The following is a 24055-nucleotide window of genomic DNA, read 5'->3' on the forward strand; positions in this document are numbered from 1 at the left end:
ACGGTGGTGAAGAAGGCCCAGAAACGACTCCATTTCCTGAGGGTGCTGGTAACCTTCTATAGAACCACTGTGGAGAGCATCCTGGCATACTGCATTACAGTGTGGTACGCTGGAAGCACGGCAGCAGACAGAAAGGCCATGCAGAGAGTGATCAACACGGCCCAGAAGATCATAGGCTGCTCTCTGCCCTCACTGGATGACATTGGCAGCCCTCGCTACCTCAGCAGAGCCAGGAACATTGTCAGGGACCAATACCACCCTGGTCACAACCTGATCCAGTTGCTGCCCTCTGGCAGACGCTACAGGTCTCACAAAGCACGGACAAACAGACTTAAGGACAGTTTTTTTCCCCACACCCATCACACCTGAAATCGAACCCGGGCCTGCGCTTGAAATTGACGTCACCGAGGAGGCGACTGTGACGTCAGCAGGCCGTGGTGCATGATTTTGTCATCGTGTAGGTCGTGACAATGTACAAATGAGCTCGCTCAGCCACGGTACGTCACGCCAGCTCGCTTTTATGAAGAAACATTAGCTAGGTTCTTTCGAACGCCATACACCCAAACGCTTTGTAGATTTTCAGATTTAAAAATAAATAAATGAATGAGCGAAACTGAATATGAAAGACTGAATATCAACCTTAACACAAAGTTGAATCGCATAAAAATGAGGGGTGAAAAACCCAGAAAATATTGTGTTCGACATTAACAAAAAGTACATACACTTGCCACTACTAGGTCTGCCACACGGTGGTGCTGTTTCTATCCGTCTGTCCTCATTTCTTAATGAACCACGACTTATCCATTCGAAAGCCGAATGGTAAAATTGAACTTCGAGGGAATTCATCGTGTCTTCATTGTAACGCAGGAAGGATTGACCATAAAGTTTGCCAGTGAAGGACCATCCAACAGAGCTCTTCTGTATTTTTGGACGTAGCAGTTGTACAAATAAAGTGGTATTTATCTTTTAGATTTGGCGAAAACATAACTCAGCCGGTGCGCACACAATGTGTAAAGATGAGCAAACACATCAGAGAACGGCAGTGTTTGAGGAGGCTCCGGCACGAGGATAAGCGGTACGGAAAATGAATGAACCAATAAAGACAATGGGAGGATTTTAGTCTCACGTGAATCTTTTTATTTGCATTTGACAGGGCGCCCTTTGTCGATGGTGTCGACTGTTAAGTTTGGATTGTGCAGGGCATTATTTTCCTGTGTTACATTTGTCATTTTTTGTTGTTGCCATATTTAAAGGACATGGCGACCTTCTGTGGCAAAAATATCTCATCCTGATGATAATAATCTAGAGTATGACATTGACTTTTTTTATTTTTTTTATTGCCTGACAGATGGGTTTGAACCCGATTGATCCTAATTCTTCAGCACGTCTATATCCACGTCTTCTGTACGGGACACCACTTTTCCATCTATGATCTCCTCCACCACGACTCTCGTTCTCTGGGTTCTGACCGGTTGCACTAAAGAGGGACACAAGCGAGATTGAAGGTCAAATGCTGCCTAAAGGAAGAGAGAGAAAAAAATCCCCTTTGCCCACTGACTTACCTTTGACTTCTTTAAAAACTTGCACGGTCCTGCAAGTAAGCAAAAAGGTCAAAATCCCAAAAAGGCTTCCTTTTAGTGAGCGCACGAGAGAATAGAGCGCCAAGAAGACCGGCGTCTTTAGACCAGATGAAACTCTTACTTGACATCTTCGCCGTCCAGCAATCTTCTGTATTCGGCGATCTCCATCTCCAGCCTGGTCTTGATGTCCAGCAGCACCTGGTATTCGGACGCCTGCCTCTCGATGTCCAACCTCATCTGGCCCAGCTCGTTCTCCAGCCCGTTGACGATGGCCTGGAGCTGGCTCAGTTGGAGGGCGTAACGCGACTCCGTCTCGGCCAACTGACTCTCCACGGCGGCTCTCTGCGGAGGGGTTAGAGGTCTCAGAGGCGTACGCTCGTCGCCCAGCGTCTCTCTCCCTTCACCGGGAGTGGCTGGCCTCTTTCTTACCAGGCTGATCTGAGACTGGAGTTCGATCTGCAGGGCCTGCAACGTTCTCTGCAGCTCGCTAATCTCCGTGCGGGAGGTCTGGAGTGTCTGCGTGCTGCTGGCCACTTGCTTGTTCAACTCGTCGAACTGCGGGAAAGAAGGCGGAAGGCAACGGGCGTCACGCCGGCCGTGCCTCGGCCAAAAGCCCGCGGCGGACTTTGTGGGATCTGGCCCTGCCGACCTTGCTCTTGTACCAGCTGTCCATGTCGCGACGGTTCTTCTCGGTGATGGCCTCGTACTGTTTCCTGATCTCTTCGATGGTCCTGCTCATGTCTTCCCCGGGCCTGGCGTCCACTTCCACGTTCACGCCGCAGGAACTCAGTTGGCTACGCAAGGCCGCCATTTCCTGCGGGGGGGAACGACGCCAACGGATTCGGAAAAGTCAAAGAAGAAAATGACGGCTGCTCGACATTGCCTTTCCAATCAGAATGCATCATGCTCCTGACAATGACATTATCGGGAAGCCTTTGGCGCCGGAATGATGCGTTTTAATGCGCGCGAGGACTCGGCCGCTCTTGACGGGGCCAGACGGCCGATCCTTATCGTAAGTAGCCATGACACGGGAGCATTGGCGGCCAGTTCAAATCAATTGGATGTGGACTGCAATAAATCTAATGACATCGGTTCAATACTACGGAGGGGAAAAATGAGTTTAAAGTGTTGCTTGGGGACGTGACCACTGACTTAGTCCTTTTCATTTGAATTAATAAATTTATTTACAACCACGCTTAATCCTAATGACTTATATATTTCCGTTTTTTTTTTTAAATGACCAAAAGCAATCACTCAAAGTGGTCACTTTTGAACGCCCCGTCAATGGCTAGCTAACAAAACATCTGCTAGCGACCCGTAAAAGTCAATACTAAGTTTAAGGAGGACACTTTTCTTTCCACACGAAATGTCTCGGCACGTTGGACAAGTAGCTGACTTCCTGTTAACTGCCAATGATTTACAAGCGTCTTGTCACATCCTGTCGCTGATCAAATATGTAATCATCTGCTCTGTATACTTTCCACATGACTAATGCTTGCCGCTGAAGGTCGGCACCGGCACCCCCACCGCGAGGTGCGCAACTTGCGAAAACATGAGACGGTCCTGGGGACCGGTTCGTTTATCGTCTGTGTAAACTGGTGTGTTGACATCGGACTCGGCCTCGCGGCTATTTTGGCAAAACATGGGAGGAAACAGCGCTTCTCGCCGCCGGGCGACGATACTACGTGCGCTCACGTTTTGAGTCCGCTCGGCGTGGGCCGGCTCACCTCGGCGTGGTTCTTCTTCAAATAGATGAGCTCTTCCTTCAGACCCTCCACTTGCATCTCCAAGTCGGTGCGAGCCATGGTCAGGTCGTCCACCACTTTGCGCAGCCCGGCGATGTCCGCTTCCACCGACATGCGCACGGCCGCCTCGTTCTCGTACCTGCGGGTTCACGTTGGGACAAGCGTTCCCTGCGTGAGTGTTGGCGCTGGTGGCAAAAGCACCAGATCAAGGGCCATCTAAACCCGTTGCGCCGGTTTTGTTAACGTCTGAGGCACAAAACGGGACGCTTCATATACTACACTCCCTGACAGACAGCTGGGATATCTGATGACTGCAGCCGTGACGACAGCGACGACATTGTGGCTCGCTACCCGAGGTGCCGCTAACCACTTGAATTGCTTCTTCACCTCACTTCATGTATCCATCTTTTTTAGGACTTTGTGCTGAAGCTTGTCATGCCATTGTATAATGACGGTAAAGGCAATTCAACTCAATTCAATTCAATACCTCCCCGACGGAGCAACATGACCGTATGAAGGAAAGAACACGCCCAAAAGACGACTTGGACTAAAAGCCAAAGGATTCCGAGTTGCGTCCTTTTAAACTTCAAACCAGCGTTATGGCGAGCACTCACTTCATTCTGAAATCCTCTCCCGCCAGCCTGGCATTGTCGATCTGCAGCATCAGCCTGGCGTTGGTCTGAGCCGCCTCGCTGATCTAAAAAAAACCCACAAAGCCTCGTCAGCGCCGCCAGGGCAACGCTGGCTCGCCAGACGCTCACCTTCCTGCGCAGGTCCGCGATGATGGGCTCGTACTTGGAGTAATCTCTGGTGATGGGGGTCTGCTTGTCGTACCACTCGCGGATTTGACGCTCCAATTGGGCGTTGGCGTTCTCCAGGGAGCGCACCTTGTCCAGGTAAGTGGCCAGCCGGTCGTTGAGGTTCTGCATGGTGACCTTTTCGCTACCGCCGAAGTTGACGCCGTCGCCCCCGGCCAGGGACCAGTTGGTGTCCGAGGCCAATCCGCCGCCGTAGGACACCTGCACGTTGCGGCCCCCGGAGCCGGCGTACACGCTGGTGGCCCGCCGGACGCCCGGCATGGACAGGGAGGACAGCGACATGGACGACATTCCCGTGCGGATGGAGCTGCTCATGGTGACCGGAGTTCGTAGGCTGGGGCGCTGCTGAGACTTTGGCGAGCCGGAGAAAAAGTCCGAGAGGAGATGGAGCCCAGCCGCCACGCGGGAGGCCTTTTATAAGGTGGCTCCCGAGGGGGAGTGGCCCCACCCCACCCCCAAAGGGAGCGGCTCCCGCCAGAGCGGCCCGGCCAAAACCAGGGCGGGCGATGACGCAACCGAGCCAGCGGGCGTGTCGCCTCCGGGGGCGGCTGTTCGGGCACGGATGGCCGGGGGGGCGAGTCGGGGCACGTGAGACGCCCACCGAACGACGCCTCGTAAACGTCCCGCTCCCAATTTGGGCTTCCGCCGTAAAAGACAATTCCAAAGGGAAAGGGATTCCTCTTAAGCCCCCCCCCACCCCCACCCCGGAAGACGTACGCTCCGGTCCACGCCGGTCCAAATGGACGTGCTTCTGGACTGGCTAGCGCGTTCTTGCCGTGTAGGCTTCTGGGGGGAAAAAAAGTCAAAGCAATTGTTTTTCAGCTCAGGCACCGTTTCCCATTTCCACCCTAGAATGAGCACCTGTCGTTATTTTAAATATTTATGTGTATGTATGTATATATGTGCTAAGCAACACGCTTATTTATTTATATATTTATTCATGTATTTATGTATTAACTTACTTATTACCTATCTATTTATGTCTAAAATGTATTTTACTGTGTCTGTATTCTCACCCTCTTGCTACTGTGACAATGAAATTTCCCGAATACGGGATGAATAAAGTTATCCAATCCAATCCAATTCCGTTTCATTGTAATTATATTTCAAAGTGAAAAATACTCTGTGTTATGGAAAGGAGTTGATGCAGATTATCATTCTAATTGAACCCTTCATGAACAAATTGGTTTGACTGTGAGAAGATGAATTAAAAAAATCAAATGTGCTGTGGGCATGTCTCTTAAAACATGTCCTCTGAAGTCATTTAGAAATGAAGCAGGAATTTTCCAAAGTGAAAAGGAGTTTCTTCTTCTACTCGAAAAGAAAGAGGCCATGGGCGGCAAGACTCGTTTGTCTCCTACTAACTGTCTTTGGACAAGATTATCTGATGGCCGACGCCCGTGATTGTTTCCCAGCTGGATAAACGGGTGGAATTTCTTACTCTCACACCCTTCTGCAGCCACGCAATTATTTTACCCGTTAACCGCATTCCACTCTCACATCATCGTAAAATATAATCATTGTGCAACAGCTGCAACTGGCAGGGAAACTTAGACGGAAGCAGGGGTGTGGGCGCGTGCGTGCCTATTGGCTGGTATCTAACGATGCCATCCGGGGCTGACGGTTCAATTCGACGCCGATTCGTCCCGAGAGGAGTGGCGGGATTTGTGTTGATCGCCTTAGGTGGACATTTCTGTTCATTTTCTGTCACGTGGCTTCCCCGTCGGGGAAATGGTCCCATTGGCCGACGTCATTAAGCCTCGCCGCGCGCTGACGATAAAGGAGAAAATCATCAGCGTCGCTGGGAATGCTGACGCTGGCTGGCGTAAGTGACTGAGTCCGGACTTGTTTGGTGTCAAACTTGTTTGCCTAGCCCTGTTCTGCATAACACTCGGTGGCATTGAGGCTTTGGCACTCCTAGTTTAATTGTTTTGTGATCTCATGTAAGCCTGGGGCCTTTGGACAAACATTCTTTTGAAAAAAATCAATAAAAAAACATGGAATAAAAAGGGATGAGGACCAGAGTTTTTGTCAGGCCACGAGCCATCAACAACTATTCCGCCGGCACGTGGATTTCTCTGAAGCCATTTTTGCCACCGGCTCGTTTTACCCCTTCGAGGCACGGCGGGTCGTTCAAAGAGGATTGAGTCGAGGCGCAGAATCGTCGGCATATCTCACGTCTCGTTTGGATGACGAGAAATGTAATGCTTAGTCAAGTGAATGACATATTTGCTCTTAATGGTTGTAATGCTCTAATGGTGGAAGCGCTCCAGCCAGACGGTTGGAAACGCCCTTTTTTTTCTTTTTTTTTTCCGGTTGTGTCATTTCAAAGGAAACTCTTTGTCTTTTGCAGCGACCGATAGATGAAAAATGCCAGGAATGAAGTTTGGATGGTGACAAGAACAAATGTCCCAACTCTTCCATCATTATAAACGACAACGCGGCCACTCAAGGTGTGGATAAAAAATGTAAGGAATGAAGTCTGGATGGTGACAAGAAACCATCTCCGATCTCTTCCGCCATGATCAACGGTCACGCCGCCGTTCAAGGCGTACTTTCTTTGTTTGCAGCCAGAAAAATGGGGAAAGGTTGACAATGAACTTCCTGCTGTTCGCCAGAGAGAATTCATCTCACTCGCTTCATGTACCTTTTACCTGCAACTTTTTAACTTAATTCATGAGCATTTTAACAACCTACGTGAATAGGAATCTTATCTATTTGAATGAATATTTGTCAAACGGCGGCCGTGGTTACGAGCGACGACATGAGGTCCTCCCTCCCCGTGCGGGCCCAATAGGGAAAGTGCTTATGGACAAGTTATTTGATGAACAAATTTACCCGCGCGCAAGTGCAAATTGACTAAAGCAATGAAAGACCTGGACTGAACAAAAGAAACATTGATGGTGCTCACACCTCAAAGATAAACGGATAGTGTTTCTCTCAAAGCCGGATGGATGGCTTGAATACATTCTGTGCCGCTTGTTGATCAACTAGAAGTGGAAAAGAGAATTGTTGTTCTTGTTCAAGCTGTGGAATTAAAAAGAGTCAACTGAATAGAAATACTAATGCTTTTATTGTCATCAAATATAGAATGTTGTTGTCAGGAAAATCTTATGGTCTTTGCACATGACTTTCTTTCTCCAGCCAAATTGTTCTGGGAAAAGTCCACAAGTGGCAACACACACACACACACACACACATTTTTGGATGCTTCTTTTTGTAAACACGTCCAGAGTTCAATTGGACTGGCGGTGGTGGCTTCCCGTCCACGTTGTGTTGCAGCTTGTTTGAGAGCCACAAAGTAGTAAGTAATCCTGGATCAGATTGGACAAAGGGCCCCAGCGCGTGGCCAGGACGGATCACAGCGCACAAAGTCTTGCTCGTGGTACACGTAAGCTCTGTTCCACCCTCCCAACGCCTATTTTTTTGCCTGCCGCTGGACCCAGGAGGACGCGTCGCAAGTTCTGGAAAGCAAGCCGATCCATCACGGTCCGTCTCGGCCGGGGATGCCCTCCCGGGCGGCGGCGAGGAGGGGGTACGTATCGCCGTGGGGCGGCTCTCCGGACGGAAATTTGCTGAAGCTGGGACGAGAGCTTCTGGTGAGCGAGAACTGGGACCGCCACGGCTCTTTTCCGCCCGGGAGGCCGCGGGACTTCACGTGAGTACCACTGGGTAAACATTGACTCGGTTCACGCCTCTGAAAGCGTGCCCTAAAAACCAGGCCGAGTGGAGTACAAGGATCACTTCTGCTCGGAAACAAGTATACGTGGGCTTTCTTTGGAGATGAAAGTGACCTCCACCAACGACCCTTTCTGTCCTCGCCAGTCACTTTTAGACGGACTCGCCGCGGAACTCTAGTCAGATCATGTGGGGCGCCAACCCTGGTTTCAAGGGCTTCCCGGAGCGGGCGAACGGGCTGCCGTGGGCGAACCGGCTCCCGCGGGAGGGCGACCGGCGCCACCTGGCCAGAAACCACCCAACTTCTCGGCCCTGGTCCGAGCAGGAGGACGCCGTGGAGGAACTCCGTGCTCAGGTGAGTCTGGTTAATGATTGGTCCACCGTGCGCTGTAGGATTTGACTTGTGGCTGTTTGCTTGCCAAAAGCAGTTCAAAAGAAACTTTGCATAAAAAATGACAACGCCCTAACTCTATACCGCAGGTGTGTCGTCAGGCATCGCATTTACTCGAGTAACGTAACGAATGTTTTACCACGGCATACTTTTGACTTGTCTAGAAAACCAAGCGCCGCTGCTTCAGCCTCCCTCCCCGAGCCGTTCCCTTTGACTTTGTTTTTGCCCAAAATGCGCATATTGGGGCTGACGAGACGTTGTCCAATCGTCACACGACTTCGTGATGGCCATCCGACGGAAGCGTGCGGTCACACCGCAACGCCAACCAGTGGCACTTCTCGGCGGATATTCAAACCACCTTCAATCAATAGCCTTTCGTATTGTAAAAGTCGAGCGATGCCTTTCAATTAGCGGTGCGGGCGCACCTGTTTTCGGAATGTCACGTTCACGTCGTTGGCATGGTGGAAGGCCCGGATAGAAGAAGAAGAAAAAAGTCAAATTGAAGTGGTCGCTGGTCTCAGCCAAATGTGTCAGATAATGAGGCACTTGGTTTTGTTTGTATGACATCAAGTCCAATTCATGAAGTGCTTAGAGATGAAGTGCTTTTTGATCCCGCAGTCTTAGAAAGGCTTAAGGCTTCTGCTGTAATAAAAAGATTGAAACACTCCCATCGGATTCCTGTAAACGCTTTACATATTCCTAGTCATTCTCTATTTGGCTTTCCTTCAACATGGGCGTGTCGTGTCGCGGATATCTTCTGTGGCATACTAAAACAAATGTTGCCAATTAAATACGTTATCCAAAAAAACCTGTTTTGTTCAGATGCTTGAACAGGCAGATTTTAATTTGAATGCCTTTTAATCCTTAAACACTTTTGTTGTGCTTTTAGCTTGTTTGGAATAGCCCCTGTGGCTCTTGCTATTAACGACCTGTGCTTGTTGTTGATATTTAAAAAAAAAAAAAGAGTAGGATATGAGAGTCTTTAGAGGAGAGAAAGAAAGAAGAAACATTGGGAAAAGGGATACAGAAATATGATAGACTACACTAGAAACCCAGATTTTCCAGATACTAATTGATTGAGTAGCTATGGAGTTGTTATCACCTTTTCTTCTTCTTCTTCTTCTTCTCCTTCCTTTTATTGTTGCAGGTTGGCAAACTACTGTTGGAGAATGCCCAGTTGGCATTGCAATGTGAAAGCATGAAAAGCAGAGCGGCTGCCATCGAGAGCAGGTCAGCCTTTCAATGACCTCAAGCCTTTCCTTCCTTTAAAGGCCAGTCCGAACCCCCCACCCACAGAGACGCCCCTCACGGGCCGTGCCGCTTTGTCTTGACGTGGAAACGTCCTCTTCCGAGTCCTCGTACTCCATCCTTCCGTTTGTCTACGGCACGTCGTCGTGCGATCATCGAACGTGTGCGTTTCAGCTGCGAGCGAGAACAGCGCCTCACCCGCCGTCTGGAGGAGCAAGTGGACCTTTTGAGGGAGTCTAAGAGGAAGAACCAGCAGAGACGTGTCATTCTGCGGGCAAACGTTGAAAACTCCGTGACCGAGCTTCGGGTCATCCACCAAGAGTATGAGGTCATTCACAGCGGGATGGCTTCTCTTTCTGTTTTCCCCGCTTACCGTTGTCAACCTTCCGTGGGCAAAAATCCGGCAAGACCGCCCTACCAACCCCCCTCCCTCCCCTGTGGTCGCAGGCAGCCCGAGCGGCGCAGTTGCGACGACTTCCCTCTGGCGATGCTCTATCGGTAGTCCAAGCGGAGAAAGGTGGCGCGGAGATGGCGCTGAGCAGACTCCTGGACCAAATCCGAGCTCAAGGTGAGCTGGGCCAGAACCAGAGAGCCGGCGGATCCCCTGGACCGAGCCCATCGGAAGCCGGAGCCGGCCAAAGCGGAGCCTCGGCGGAGGTACCCGTCGCCCCCCGACTTGTTTGTTTTTCCTGCCGCGTTATTCTACCAAATACTACCTAGTTGCCTTGCATCTAGTTATCTATTATACATTTGAATCCAAATGGTGTTCACCAAAACTCAACAATTTGATACCCCATTATACTCGTACTATATGTTGTGTGTTTGTTTGTTAGTTTGTTTTTGTATCATTGTCGTTTTACACGACAGAGTCATGAACGATAGTTAAGGTCAAAGAGAACTTGCTGATTGTTCCCTATTTTTTTGAATACTTCAATTTTATTGTTATAGCGGCCAAACGTGGTGGGTGCTTTGATGCATCTGACGGGGCGTGAGCGGCTGCAGCTGTGCAGAGTGTCAACACAGCTGCCACCGCTCGCTGGCTTTCAAGACAAACTCAAAGATTGGGCGGCTCTACATGTTCAATTCTGTTCACTTGGATTCAATTCAATTCAATGCCTGTCAACCTCTTTATGCCGTTAGATGATTTATGCCACGTGACGGAGGTTTCTCTGCTGCCTCTTTGGCCATTTCTATGATCTCAGATATGTTACATATGTCAACAATCGCAGTGGATCAGATAAATGGCACTTTGATAGATGGAGGGAAAATCAACTCATCAAAGCCAGTTGATCCACTATGACAGAGACAAGCCAACAGGAAGAAAAGCTTGGGTAATATAGCCCTGCCCTATTGTAAGCAACCTTATCTGGACCTGCACCGCACCGTACCCAGCCCCATAGCTGAGCCCTCTCCGAGGGTCCCACACCTGGCCCCAGAATTAGGAAGAAAACCCAGGGAGCCAGAGGCCAGCCAAGCACCCTCTCAGCTTCTTCTTCTTCTTCTTTGCTTCAGCTGGAAGCAGCCTCGACGCAGGTTGATCTCGGCAGCGCGGCGTTGCCGCAGGCTCGGGCCGACTTATTGGAGGCCCGAGGGCGATGGCGCTCCCTCCGGGTGGAGATGGAGACCCTCCGTGCCTTGGTAAGGAAGCCCCAACAGACGCGGTCTCATGTTAAACCCACGGAAGCAACCGTGACTTCCGTCATGGGCATTTCGTCGGCACCCGTCGGTCCTTGGAGTCAAATGTCACTCTCCGCTCTTTTGTGTTTTGCCGCAGAGCCCCTATTTGCCCGGAAGGCCAAGACGCCAAGCCTCATTTTCAGTCCGACCCAAAATAAGGGCGTGGGCCTGCTTTTTGACGGCTTGTTTTCCCCTTCTTTTCCAGGAGAAAGGCCCGGAGAGCTCTCTGCGGAACACCCAAGAGCTGTACTCCGGCCAGCTGCGGGAACTTTGCCAGGTCATCGACGGGCTGCGGGCTGAACTGGAGCAAGTGAGGAACGGGCTGGGCGCGCAGCGTCGGCGCCGCGCCCGGATGCTCCACCACAAAACGCGACTGGAGCGAGAGATCGCCGCTTACAGGCGACTGCTGGAACGGGAAGAAGGCCGGTGGGTGAGGAAGGCCCGGGACCCCGTGTGCTTCCATCAACGCCATCGGGGGGGGGAGGAGGACTAACCGCTTCCGCTCTACTGAGCCCAGTCACCGTTCACGCGACCGACAAACACATCCTCCATCAGCTCACGTCCACGGCCTGCGCTTACTTGTTCCATTTCTTTGTAGCGTTTGGGAACAAGAGGACGCTTTAGTATTCTTCCCCAGGCCAAAAAAAGCTGCGTCTGCTCCAGCGCAGGGGATGGCGTGGATGAGTCATTTTATCGGAGCCGTCGGCGGCTCAACGGGAGGGATTTGGGTGGTCCGGGATTCACCGTGTTGACTCGCTTCACTCGAATGCGGGAAAACGGCATTATATGGTTCGTTGGAAAGTGACGCTACCTAATAGCACGCTCCTTTCTCATCAAGCTAGTCTGGTCTTGCTTTGTTGATTGCGCTACTTTTTGGGGAAGACGCCTTTTTGACATTTTGCTTGCAAACCCGTCGAGCTATAAACTCACTCACCACTTGGAGGCCAATTGCTCCTAACCACATGAGACATTTCCACTTTTCCTATGATACACTCTTTTATTATTACAGACTACATCAGAGTTGAGATGCCTTTATGGGAGATGATGACTCATTTCAGATACGCTAATATCTGCCAGCTCACCCCATAGCTAGGAACAACGTAGCCTAGCGTGCACCTTTTGATCGGGAGGGGAGGGAATGAACCTTAAGTTCATTTGGCCTCCTCCCAGTCTAGACGTCTAGCGCCGACAATAACAGCCGATGAGTGAAAGGAGTGGCCAGTAAGTCCTGAAAAGAAAATCACCATCGGTGCATGAAAGGGTTGAACCTCATCTAACAGGCATCCAGAAAAAAAAAACACAAATAAAAACACAATATTAGCGAATGGAACGTAAGCCTCATCCTAAAAGTACAATGCACATACTAGTTAGCAACATGCTTCTTCCCCCCCCTGCAGGTACACGGGTCCTGGCCAATGGCAGTCGAGCTGGCCACTTGGGAAATCTTGTGACAAGAGTGGCCAAAACAGCTTCCATGACGAAGCAACGTCCGATCCCGAAACCACTTCGCTCCTACAAAAGGACAGCGAACCAAAGGAAAGCGCCACGCTCGTCTTGGCAGGTAACCGCTGCAAAATGAGCCGCGTGCGGACACCCGCCTGACCCACGTGTCGTTATCAGAACCGGAAGCGGATGAAAATGTACCCATCGCCACTGTGAGGACTCGGGAGGTGCTGGCGGGTAACCGAGTGCGGGAGCGTGCGGAAGGCCGCGGCACCGTTGCGTAAGTACTACTAAACATTGGCCACTCTTGCGTGCGCGCATCAGTCGGCGAGGTGTCCGGCAGCAATCGAGTGGACGTTTAGCCATTCCTCCGTGTTCTTCCACGGGTGATTTAGGCGGCGTGCAAAAGCAGACGGCCCATTTCCATTCTCACACGTGATTCATCTTGAAGCTTCTTGGGAACTTTTCTCCCTTTAATGATTGATGTGTTTAATGTAGAGTCTCGCCCGGCCGGTGTGGTGTCTTCGAGGCGCGGTCCCTTTTGTTGTCGGAGCAGACAGGAGTGGAATTTTTTTAGGGCAAACCAAATCGAAATGACTGAGGCCTCGGGCCGCGTCGGTGCCGTAACTTGCATGACCTCCCACGACAGTCGACTACAACCTCGTAAAGTTGGGCTAATTTAAACAAGAATGGAGAAAATGTGTGTGTATATGTCTGGTGATTACCATGCCGTGTTATTTAAAGACGCTAACCAAATTTTTAGGTATCAACTTGCTCGGGACTGCTTTTGTGTTCATGACGTTTTTGCTGTAGAATTTACTCAATTACTACAATGAATGACTAAAAAGTGAAAGGTTGAAAAGCTAAAAATTCCCATACATTGGTACATAACAGTACACACATTGGTACATAACAGTACACACATTGGTACATAACAGTACACCAGGGGTGGTCAAGTCCGGTCCTGGAGAGCCCCTGTCATTCAGTCTTTTTTCCCCCATATCTCCCTCCCTACCCCTCTAACACACCTGAATCAAAATCATCAAGCTGGACGATTTGATTCAGGTGTGTTGGTGGAGGGAGACATGGAAACCAGAGCGGAGACCGGGATGGGGCTCTCCAGGACCGGACTTGGCCAGCCACCCCTGCGCTACACTGATCAGTTGTTGAAGATAATTAGGCGCAGCCGCTGGAACCCCCGATTCTGCGATCTATGACATTTGACCTATTTGTCACGTTCATTAAAACCTGCCGCCCAGGAAAAAAAATGCCAATGTTGAATTTGTTGTTGTTGTTTTTTATCCAGCTGTCAATGGCATTGTTGATGAAGCAACTGGATAGTTCATACTTAACACTTAGTATCCTATGAATAAGTGGCGACGCGTCCAGGTTGTAGTCGTCCACTTTTCAGTTAGTCAGCTAAGATTTACAAAAGAGAAAAATTGACGCAACCACTTCACATCTGCTCAGTCACTATTGGCTGTACATCAGGGGTCCCCAAACTTTTTCCTGTGAGGGCCACATAACTTTTCCCTTCTCTGATGGGGGGCCGGTATCAGTTTGTAACAGAAAAAGTGCGACGATTGTAGGGGAGCTTATAAAATTTATTGTTTTCCAGAAAGCCACACAACCAAATAACCCTTTCCAGTTTCTTTACAGAAAAAAAGTCAGGAAACAAATAATAACACTAATAATGAAATAAATAATAACTAAATAACCCTCTCTGATTTCTTCACAGAAAAAACAGGAAATAAATAAAACTATTTATGAAATAAATAATAACTAAATAACTCTCTCTGGGTTTTTCATAGAAGATATTTATTCCTAATATATAAATCAAATTCAGAGTTGCTCCCCTCCACAGCTCTGGGTCAAAAAGAACAATTCTCAAACAGGTTGCACAGTTTTTATATGCTTGAATAGTCTGCGATGGTCCCAGGGCTCCGCCCTCACCTCTGATCGTCCAGATGTCTCGGTAACACTGTGCTCGCGCATGCATCACGCATGCACCGGTGGACGTGCCCGCGTGCATCAAAGGGAAACCCTCTCCCCGCGCGTGTCACCAAAGAAGCAATGCGAAGCCCCGCTTCACTGGGATGATTTGTAGGCTCAGCGGGGGTGCAATGAACCAAACACAAGATTAAAACGTCCCAGTCTTCAAGGTCAAATAGGAAAAAAATCCGATAGCGTCTCTGGTATTGTTCGGAGGGCCGGGCCAAATGTGCTGACGGGCCGTATCCGGCCCGCGGGCCGTAGTTTGGTGACCCCTGCTGTACATATTTAATGCTGTAGGAAAATAGGACTCTGCCGCTGGATTTGTGTGCAATGCAAGTTTGCTGTCATCTAGTGGCACGCATTTCTACAGCCTTTTCAGGCCTTTTCAGGGACGATGGCTCACTTGTGGATTCCATCTGTTTTCCCTTTTGAATTCAGTGTTACACCCTGCATTCGATCTTGACACACAGGGGGAAATAATCAGAACAGCGAGATGTTGTTGTTAGTTCAATCCAAACTTTTACTGTAATGATTCAACAGACCTCCCGTGCCTCAAGCTCTTTGCTAAGACATCAATAATCGAATACCGATCTACTTTAACATGCCCCACACTTGCCATGTGGATCCAAGGATCACCAATCGAACACCGATACACACATTCAATCCAAACTCGTCATAGCTTCTTTACATGCAATCGTTAATAAATCAAACACTCTAGCATGTCACACTAATAAATCAAACACTCTAGTATGTCACACTAATAGATCAAACACTCTAGTATGTCACACTCTCCCCCACAAAAACAAATGTCGTCCCGACATCAGTATATTCCAAATATCTTCCCCTTGTTGGTTGTTATGCTGAACAGTCTAGCGAACTTGTCATTTCACATCCTCTTCTGTAAACTGATACTCATGAAAACTCCAGGCGGCAAGGGCCACAGTTCAAATATAATCCACAACTCGTACGGTCCACGTTCACTGGATGGAAACTGTAATCACAGTCGTAACAGTCCATGTTCGCATAATACATGCCACCCTTGTAGGCTCAAGCCTGTTGGAGTCCATACATAAAGGGTGGTTGAATGTAATATGGCTGCAGGTGTACTAACCAAGGAACCACTCCTGGTGCAGGGTAAGCAGGTACCAGCTGATGTGGTGACTGAGTACTATAACAGGAGGGGACACCAAGCTGATCATAGGTCGTTCGTCGTGGTGGATGTCTCTCCCTTCTTGGCCGTTCATAAGTCAACGCCTCAGGTTCATTCACAGTGGTTGGCGGAGAGGTCTCTGATAAATGATCATCACGAGGATCTTCAACAGCCAGATTTGTTCCCTCACCAGGCAGGTCCTCCCGCTGATAGTCATCTTCTCGTTGTACTGGTCCGGAAGCAGGGCCCTTCACTCCGAGTCTCCGATTCGCTGACAGTGGCCTGTGCTCAGACTCCATCCCTTGGGCATCTCTCTCATTTAGCACCTGGAGGGGCTGGTAGTGAAAGTCATATTCGTCACCACTGTCTTCGTCTGACTCTTGAAGATGAGATACGGGCTGCTGTTTCTTTCTCTGCATACTTTTGCCAATTTTTCCTTCTTCTAGTGTTGCCTCAACAGGTAAATGATCACAGGACATCAGTAGATTTCTGTGCAGAACTCTGGAACGCCCTTTACCTTTTTCTGGCCTGACTTCATAAATTGGTAGATCAGATCCCATTCGCCTCACCACCGTATGAACTGTATCTTCCCAGAAGTCACGGAGTTTTCCAGGTCCGCCTCTTGGTGTCAGGTTTTTTATCAGGATGCGCTCTCCTGGTTGTAGCACAGAGCTCCTCACTTTGGTGTCATAGTGCTTTTTACCTCGTTCTGCAGCTTTCCGTGCACTCTCGGTGGCAATGGTGTACGCCTCCTCCATCCCTCGTCTCCATTTCTCCACATAGTCCTGCTGTCCATCTGTATCGGACTTGTTGTACAGTCCAAAGAGCATGTCCACTGGAAGCCTCGGCGATCTCCCGAACAGTAGGTAAAATGGTGAATAACCTGTCACATCACAACGGGTACAGTTGTACGCATGCACAAGCTTGTTCAAAGACTCCTTCCAATTTGATTTCTGTGTCTCACTCAGTGTTCTTAGCATCTGCAGCAATGTCCTGTTCATTCGTTCCACCTGACCATTACCCATCGGGTGATAAGGTGTTGTCCTGGATCCAGCCATGCCACTGAGTCTCTTCAACTGTGTGAACAAATTATTTTCAAATTCTCTTCCCTGATCATGGTGGATACGTAAGGGGAACCCAAACTTCAGGGCAAAGTCATTGAAGATAAGGTTTGCAGCAGCCTTTCCTGACTTGGAGGTGGTGGCATATGCTTGGACAAAACGTGTAAAGTGATCGACAATAACGAGGATATACTCATATCCGCCTTTGCATCGATCAAGATGAAGAAAGTCAATGCAAACCAGCTCAAAGGGCTGTGTTGTCACAATATTCGTCAATGGTGCTCTCTGTTCCTGGCATGGTTTTTTTTGTTTTAGGCAAGGACAGGTTTTAGTCACATAATGTTCAATATCAGACTGCATATATGGCCAGAAGAAACGATCACGCACAAGGGATACTGTGCGGTCGACACCCTGGTGCCCCATGTTATTATGCAACTCTTTCATTACTGTTCCTCGATATTGTTCCGGTAAGACTAACTGTTTACGGGTTGTGGTGGTTCTGTACAGAATCCCGTCACTGTCTGTTATCAGTTTGTCCCACTGCCTGAGCAAACATTTTGTCTTTGGGCTGAGCAACTTCAACTCCTCCGCTGATGGCTTACAACCTGACAGTTTATAATTCAACACAGGACGAATGAACAGGTCAGATTGTTGTGCTTTCCTTACCTCTTCTTTTGGTATAGGGCTGATTGACGCAGCAGCTGTCTCCTCTACATCTGTCACTGAACAGCACATCTGTAATGAAGGCAGACTCAAAGGGAACATTTCCTGTACCTTGATTGCTTGGATCGTGGCAACGATGGCATCGGGTGGTAGTTCCTCAGAACATTCCTTCATCAACGACTCAACATCCAGCGGCATCCTTGACAAAGCATCAGCATCATTGTTTTCCCTCCCTGGCCTATATTTTATTGTAAAGTGGAAATCAGCCAATTCTGCAACCCACCTGGAAGTGGTTGCATTTAATTTTGCAGTGGATAGAATGTATGTGAGCGGGTTGTTGTCGCTATATACCGTGAATGCTGGGGCATAGTACAAATAATCTCGAAACTTGTCAGTGATTGCCCATTTTAGAGCCAAAAATTCCAGTTTACCAGAATGTAAGTGATAATTCTTTTCAGCTGCTGTCAATGTGCGGGAGCCGTAGGCAATGACTCTAAGTTTGCCATCCTGCTTCTGACACAACACTGCACCTAACCCTTGGTGTGAGGCATCAGTGTGTACAATGAATGGCTGGGTAAAATCTGGGAATCCTAATACTGGTGGATGGAGCAGGCATTCAATCAGTTGTTCAAGCGCCTGCTGGTGCTCGTCAGTCCATGTGATCGGCTTGTTTGAGGGAACAACATGGCTTGGTTTCTTTGTCTTTGTTTTGTTTGGGGCATTACTCTGGTCTGTTTTCAGAAGGTCATACAGACAACTCGCTCTTCTGGAAAAGTCTTTGATATATTGTCTGTAATAAGTCAGTAGACCAAGCATCTTTCTGAGTTGACCCACAGTGTGTGGTTTGATGTCTTTCAGTGATCGAACAGCTTCAAAATCTGCAGGATCCACCCTGCTGCCTTCTGCAGAAACTATCCTGCCCAAATAGCGAACTTCAGCTTTGAAGAGATTGCACTTGCTGGGTTTTAGTTTGATGCCATACTCTCTGAGGCGACAAAGTACTTGTCTCACATTTTCTACATGCCCTTCAAAAGTCTTACTGAAAACCAGCGTATCATCCAAGTAAGGGATGCAGATATTATCCCGGAGTCCTTCCAGACATTCCTCCATGCAACGCTGAAACGATGCAGGGGCGTTCATGAGGCCAAAAGGGATACGGATCCACTCGTACAGTCCCCATGGTGTAACAAAAGCAGTCAGTGCTCGGCATTCCTCAGACATAAACCCCTGATGATATGCCTTCCCCTGGTCTAGGAGGGAAAACCAGGAGTTCCCGCCCAAGCTATCCATGATGTCTTGAACTCTGGGGATCGGCTGTCTATCTGGATGTGTCTTCCTATTTAGGTCTCTATAGTCTACGCATAACCGAAGAGTTCCATCTTTTTTTCTGACACACACGACTGGCGAGGAGTATGATGAGTTTGACTTTCTCACCCAGCCCTGTGCTATTAAGTCATGGAGATAACCCTTCATCTCTTGGTACAATGGTCGGGGCACTGACATATATGAACGCTTTACTGGCTCAGAATCTTTGAGAGAGATAGTCATTTGTAATCTGTCAATACAGCCAATGTCATTGTCTGAGATTGAGAAGGAGTGACACTCTTCCCTCAGCATTCTTTTGACTACCTTTCTCTGCTCCTCTGTCAGGTGACTTACATCTACAGGTGGGTCCCATTGTTCACCTGTATTGAATGGGGTGCGAATGCTGGTATGGTTCACTGCAGTTGGTGCTGGGGTTGGTTCAAAAATCTCAGCGGGAAGTATAGTCAAAATTTGTTGTACTGTGCCAATTACAGTGCGCCCGGGTAAAAGAATATCATGGCCTGTAGGATTCGAGACATCAATTGTGATGACAGGGAAAACACCCTTTCTTACCCTGACCAAGGTGTCGTTGAACTCAAGACCCTCTGGCCACTGGGCATTCACATCTGGCTGAAAAAGCACACTCGTGCCCTCTTTGAAAGGTTTGGCAGCTATACGACATTCAATCTGAATAATGGTGTGTTTTGGCACTAAAACCCTGTTTTTCCTAGCTCTCACTACATACTGGTCTATCTGTTCCGCACTGACGGCCTGTATAAAAGTCCTCACCTCGTTTCTTTTGAGACTTGGGAAAGCCCTCCTCACAGCAAGGTACTGTTGATCCACTTCGGTCTGTGCCAGAATGTGTTCAATAACGTTAAAACCAATAATGGGATGGGACAGATGATGCCCGCTTGTCACAAGCATTGGAATTGTCAATGGGTTTTTTCTGTGTACCCCTGAGACCAAATGAAATGTTGTCTCAACCCACCCAATATAAGGCATCTCAATCCCATTTGCTGCAATCAATGTCAGATCTGCAGATGTTTCTAATATTTCTGAGACATTTCTCAGTCGCACGCCAGGTAAATATTCCTCTTTCCACCTTTCGTCAATAATTGAAACTTGCGAACCCGTGTCCCATAATGCTTGTAGTTGGTGGCCATTCAAATAACACTGAACTAGACATTGCCTTCCAACTAGGGAGGTAATTTTATGTTGATGACCTATTGCTGCCGGGGGTGGCCGGTAGGACGTGCCTTTGTCTCTGCTAGGAAATTTCCTACAGTCACCATGTATAAATAGTTGAGACTTCTCTCTCTTCATGGTTGACACTCGTCCCGCAGGGGCAACCACTAGTCGTTTAAAGGGGCTTCTCTTAGCGGCCTGACAATTCGTGTTTTACATCCAACTTGGAAATGTTCTCCACTCCCACAGCGATAACAGTGTGTGCACTGTACATCTCGCCCTCCTCGCTGACAGGCAAAACACCTCCTTGGGACATAAGCAGGGCGGCTAATGTTCCAGTGGGGTGCTGGGGGCTGGCTGTAGTAATTTTGTTGAGCAGAAGGTGGCTGGGGGTCCCCAACTGGTCTTCTAACTGAGGGTGGGGGGTAGGACTGAGGCTGAAATGTAGACTGCTGTAGTATCTCCTTTATCTGAGCTATTTCTGCACTGAGATCTTTAAGAGAAGCAACACTTGCCTTAAGTTCAGTCAACTCCGCTCGTACCTCAGGGGACACTTTTGGTTTTTCTTCTACAGGGCAATTGGTAGGTCGTAGTTCTTCTGACTGCACCTTGCTAACATGTGTCGCTGCCTGTGGGGTACTAAACTTCTTTTTATTTCTCCTTTCCACTTCATTAGCACAGGCTATATTTAACCGCTCTAGTAACAGTTCATCTGAAGTCTTACAGTCCAGCAAGAGAGGCTGCATATCTACCCTCACACTGTCACTCTGGAGACCAGTGAGTATTGTGTGCAAGCACATACGCTGGACTAAACTTGGGTCATACTGGAGTCCTGATTCTGATTCTCGAGATGCAAACAGTACCTTCTGCCTAAGACCCAAGACTCGCATTAAGAAACTTTGAGGAGTCTCTTTGATCTGCTGCACTTCTGAAGCTAACTGCTTATAGAGGTCGGTAGCACTCCTCTCCTGAAAGTGAGTGCGTAGGATGCATTTGAGTGTGGGAAGAGTGAGGTTAGGTTTCTCTTCCAAATAATTACGTAGCTGCAAACTGGGGGAGATAGCTCTGATAACTGCATCAATAATTTCCACATCTAGGTAACCCCTATTCAGTCCATTTTCAATTTGATGAACAAGGCTGGAGAATGTCAGCTTGTCCCTTTGGCCTGGTTCACCTATCTGGCCAGCAATTTTGAAGTCCTTGCGCCAGTATGAGCTTGGCTGTGGCTGGGGAGACACACCCCCTTGAGGGTCCGCAGCATCTGGTAGCTGGGGCAAAGTTATTGGAGTCTCTTCCAATCTTGATCCTTGCTTTTCGTTTTCATCTATTTTGACTTCATGCTTCATATCTGATATTTTCTCTTTCAGTTTCAACAATTCGGACATGCCTTCATCCTCTACTTCCTCTAGTTCTTCTCTTTCTAGGTACTTTACAATGTGAGCCACTAATGATAGACGCGATTTCCGTTTAACACTTCTTAATATGTTAAGAAAATCACATATTTCCAGTAGGTTATTTTCCGTCAGGTTGTTCAATGTTCCTACCACCTCTTCGAGTAACTGTTCCATTTTGTTGACGATCTAGGAGCTCTGTTGACTGTACAGGAGTGAACTCTGAACTGGCACGTCTTTCCCGTCCCTCTGATGATCTCGTAGGCCTCAGATGACAAGTACTCAACCGCCAACTTCCAGTTCTTCTTAAACAGCAACACCTCCTCTCACTGCCATCTGCCTGGTTTGTAGTGTTTGGGGGGATTTAGCTGGCTCAGAATTCAGTGAGCAGGTCTTGGACACTGGACATCTGAACAGCAATCCCAGCGGTGCCTCCAAAATGTTACACCCTGCATTCGATCTTGACACACAGGGGGAAATAATCAGAACAGCGAGATGTTGTTGTTAGTTCAATCCAAACTTTTACTGTAATGATTCAACAGACCTCCCGTGCCTCAAGCTCTTTGCTAAGACATCAATAATCGAATACCGATCTACTTTAACATGCCCCACACTTGCCATGTGGATCCAAGGATCACCAATCGAACACCGATACACACATTCAATCCAAACTCGTCATAGCTTCTTTACATGCAATCGTTAATAAATCAAACACTCTAGCATGTCACACTAATAAATCAAACACTCTAGTATGTCACACTAATAGATCAAACACTCTAGTATGTCACATCAGCACCCTCAAACCTGTATTTGACTGAAGAAAATCACAGAGGCGTACGGAAAAGCAATCATGTTTTCCTGTTTTATTCAGTGCGGAAAAGATGGACAATGTGATTCGACAGTGGGAGCGCTGCACCTTCGGGGGCAATCCAAAACTTGGCAGGAAGTGCGTGTCGCTCCGTTTGGACCTTCACATGGCCGCGGCGGCGGATGAGGGATGCGCCCCGGCGAAAAAGGACCGTCTTCCGGATGTCGAGCTGCGTCTCGTCGTGAAAACATCTCGCGGCCACGAGCCAGTGAGCCAGTGAGCCAATGGCTACACGAACATTTGCTACTGAACTTGCCCAAATACTACCAACTCAGAAGATACAATTCGCCTGTGATTAAAATTGAAATTGGTTCGAAAGACTTCAAATCTGTGACAGTGCTTATTTGAATGTCGTTGATCCAGCACAGACCGTTTAACCCACAAAGCACTTGACTGCAATCCATTGATTGGACTTGTGGGACACCAGATTGGTGAAAAGGTGTCCTCTTCATGGCTTGGAATGAAAACCTCCGCCGACTGTGGCCCACACTGGAAAAGTTTGCCCACCCCAATGCCAGATTCATTTCAATACAAGCACTTCCACTGCAATTGTGACCCTTTTTAGTATGAGATTATGATATTGGTTTTGCTATCATCACTGCATCTAGTCATGCATGTTCATTATGCTTCACGTGTATAAGATCATTCTGTTCATTGAAAAGTCCTTCTTGAAAATAATTTGACAGTAAATCTGCAACAAAATCCATTTCTTCTCCTACTTCCTCCATTTCGGGTTGCAAAGCCGCTATTATATCAACAATATATATTGGCTTGTGCAGCTGGCTACAGATGTTTGCTAGCGCAGGCTAGCTAGTTCGCGCGCTCACTGTCCAATCGCAGGGCGTAAAAAGGCAGACGTTCCCATACACTTTGTAGAAAACTTTAGTGTCGCCAAATCCAATTCTGATTGGTTAAAGCAACCGAAAATAATTCTATTGGGACGGGGCCCGCGCAGCTGATTATGAAGGAATCCCGTTAGATTTCTGACCCCAGCAACAAATATTGGCTCGAATTTGATTGGTTAAAGGCTTACATATGAAGACAAACTGGACGCAGCTCTACCTGGGGAAACGCAATGAAAGAAAGTTGACAGTTCATTGGAAATTACGTCACAAGTATTCCAGTATGAAGTAGGGGTTCAAATGGATTGGACTTCTGACCAAGCCATGATGGCATTTAGTACTTAAGATTCAAGCGAGTATGCTGTAATTTAGTGCTGAAATAAAAAAACAAATCATAATACATTTTAAAAGTGGTATCGGTGCACTATCAGCTTTTGCTGGTAACACACAGCCAGGTACCAGAATCGCAGGCTCGACTTTCATCATCAGCTTCGATGGCGATAGAAAAGAAGGAAGAAAGAAAGGAGGATGGATATTGTGTACAGTTAAAAAGGATTTTTGGTGAGTATAATATGGCTATATTCCTAAATAATATTTCAATTGTGGGCCCGGTTCTGATATCTGAAAAGCTCCAGTGTTTGTATTTCATCACTAAATGCTGCTAGGAAGTGGATTTTACCCCAGTTTAATTTTTGCCGTTTCGCCATTGACGTCCATCGCTGTCTTTTCCCGGGAAAAATCACCCCCCTGGCCTGGTTGTAATGTCTCAAAAGCTCCAGTATTTGTATTCAATCAATAAATGCTGCTAGGAAGTGGATTTTACCCCATTTTTGTGCATTGATTTTTTGATTGTTTTCTGTGTCGCAGCTGTAGCTGCAGTAGAGGTTTTATAGCCATAAAATAGTTTTTGAGGGTTGGATTGATACGTTGAAGGCGCTACCAGAAATGCACGGACCGCCACTGCAGAATCGGTATCGGGAATTTAAAAAAAAAATGGTACCAGTACATACTG

At 48.1% G+C, this 24055-nt stretch overlaps 2 protein-coding genes and 1 long non-coding RNA gene across 5 annotated transcripts; 2 read left to right on the plus strand and 1 right to left on the minus strand.

Annotated features, from left to right (window-relative positions):
• Positions 1 to 1114: 1114 nt before the first annotated feature.
• On the minus strand, positions 1115 to 4541 carry LOC144077440 (keratin, type I cytoskeletal 42-like). Its single transcript, XM_077605188.1, has 8 exons — positions 4087 to 4541; positions 3940 to 4022; positions 3308 to 3464; positions 2230 to 2394; positions 2010 to 2135; positions 1702 to 1922; positions 1563 to 1591; positions 1115 to 1477 (listed from the first exon to the last, which is right to left on the minus strand). Exons 1-8 carry the CDS (start codon positions 4456 to 4458, stop codon positions 1371 to 1373), a joined length of 1260 nt encoding a protein of 419 aa, XP_077461314.1. The 5' UTR covers positions 4459 to 4541; the 3' UTR covers positions 1115 to 1370.
• A 1093-nt stretch (positions 4542 to 5634) lies between these two features.
• Positions 5635 to 7784, plus strand: LOC144077363 (uncharacterized). The gene is made up of 3 exons (XR_013301009.1): positions 5635 to 5968; positions 6497 to 7447; positions 7590 to 7784. It is a non-coding gene; the product is annotated as an uncharacterized LOC144077363 (long non-coding RNA).
• On the plus strand, positions 7780 to 23865 carry krt222 (keratin 222). Of its 3 annotated transcripts, XM_077605044.1 has the most exons (10): positions 7780 to 7801; positions 7969 to 8176; positions 9360 to 9442; positions 9635 to 9788; positions 9908 to 10117; positions 10973 to 11098; positions 11235 to 11563; positions 12535 to 12698; positions 12758 to 12860; positions 22205 to 23865. In XM_077605044.1, the coding sequence occupies exons 2-10, from the start codon at positions 8009 to 8011 to the stop codon at positions 22419 to 22421; spliced, it is 1554 nt and encodes a 517-aa protein (XP_077461170.1). In that variant the 5' UTR covers positions 7780 to 7801; positions 7969 to 8008; the 3' UTR covers positions 22422 to 23865. The 3 variants fall into 3 exon arrangements, with proteins under 3 accessions (XP_077461170.1, XP_077461168.1, XP_077461171.1); XM_077605042.1 differs by lacking the exon at positions 7780 to 7801 and having other exon boundaries at positions 7816 to 8176; XM_077605045.1 differs by lacking the exon at positions 7780 to 7801 and having other exon boundaries at positions 7816 to 8176; positions 11343 to 11563.
• The last annotated feature ends 190 nt before the right edge of the window (positions 23866 to 24055 follow it).

This window comes from Stigmatopora argus, chromosome 7, assembly GCF_051989625.1.
Source record: "Stigmatopora argus isolate UIUO_Sarg chromosome 7, RoL_Sarg_1.0, whole genome shotgun sequence".
Classification (NCBI taxonomy): Eukaryota; Metazoa; Chordata; class Actinopteri; order Syngnathiformes; family Syngnathidae; genus Stigmatopora; species Stigmatopora argus.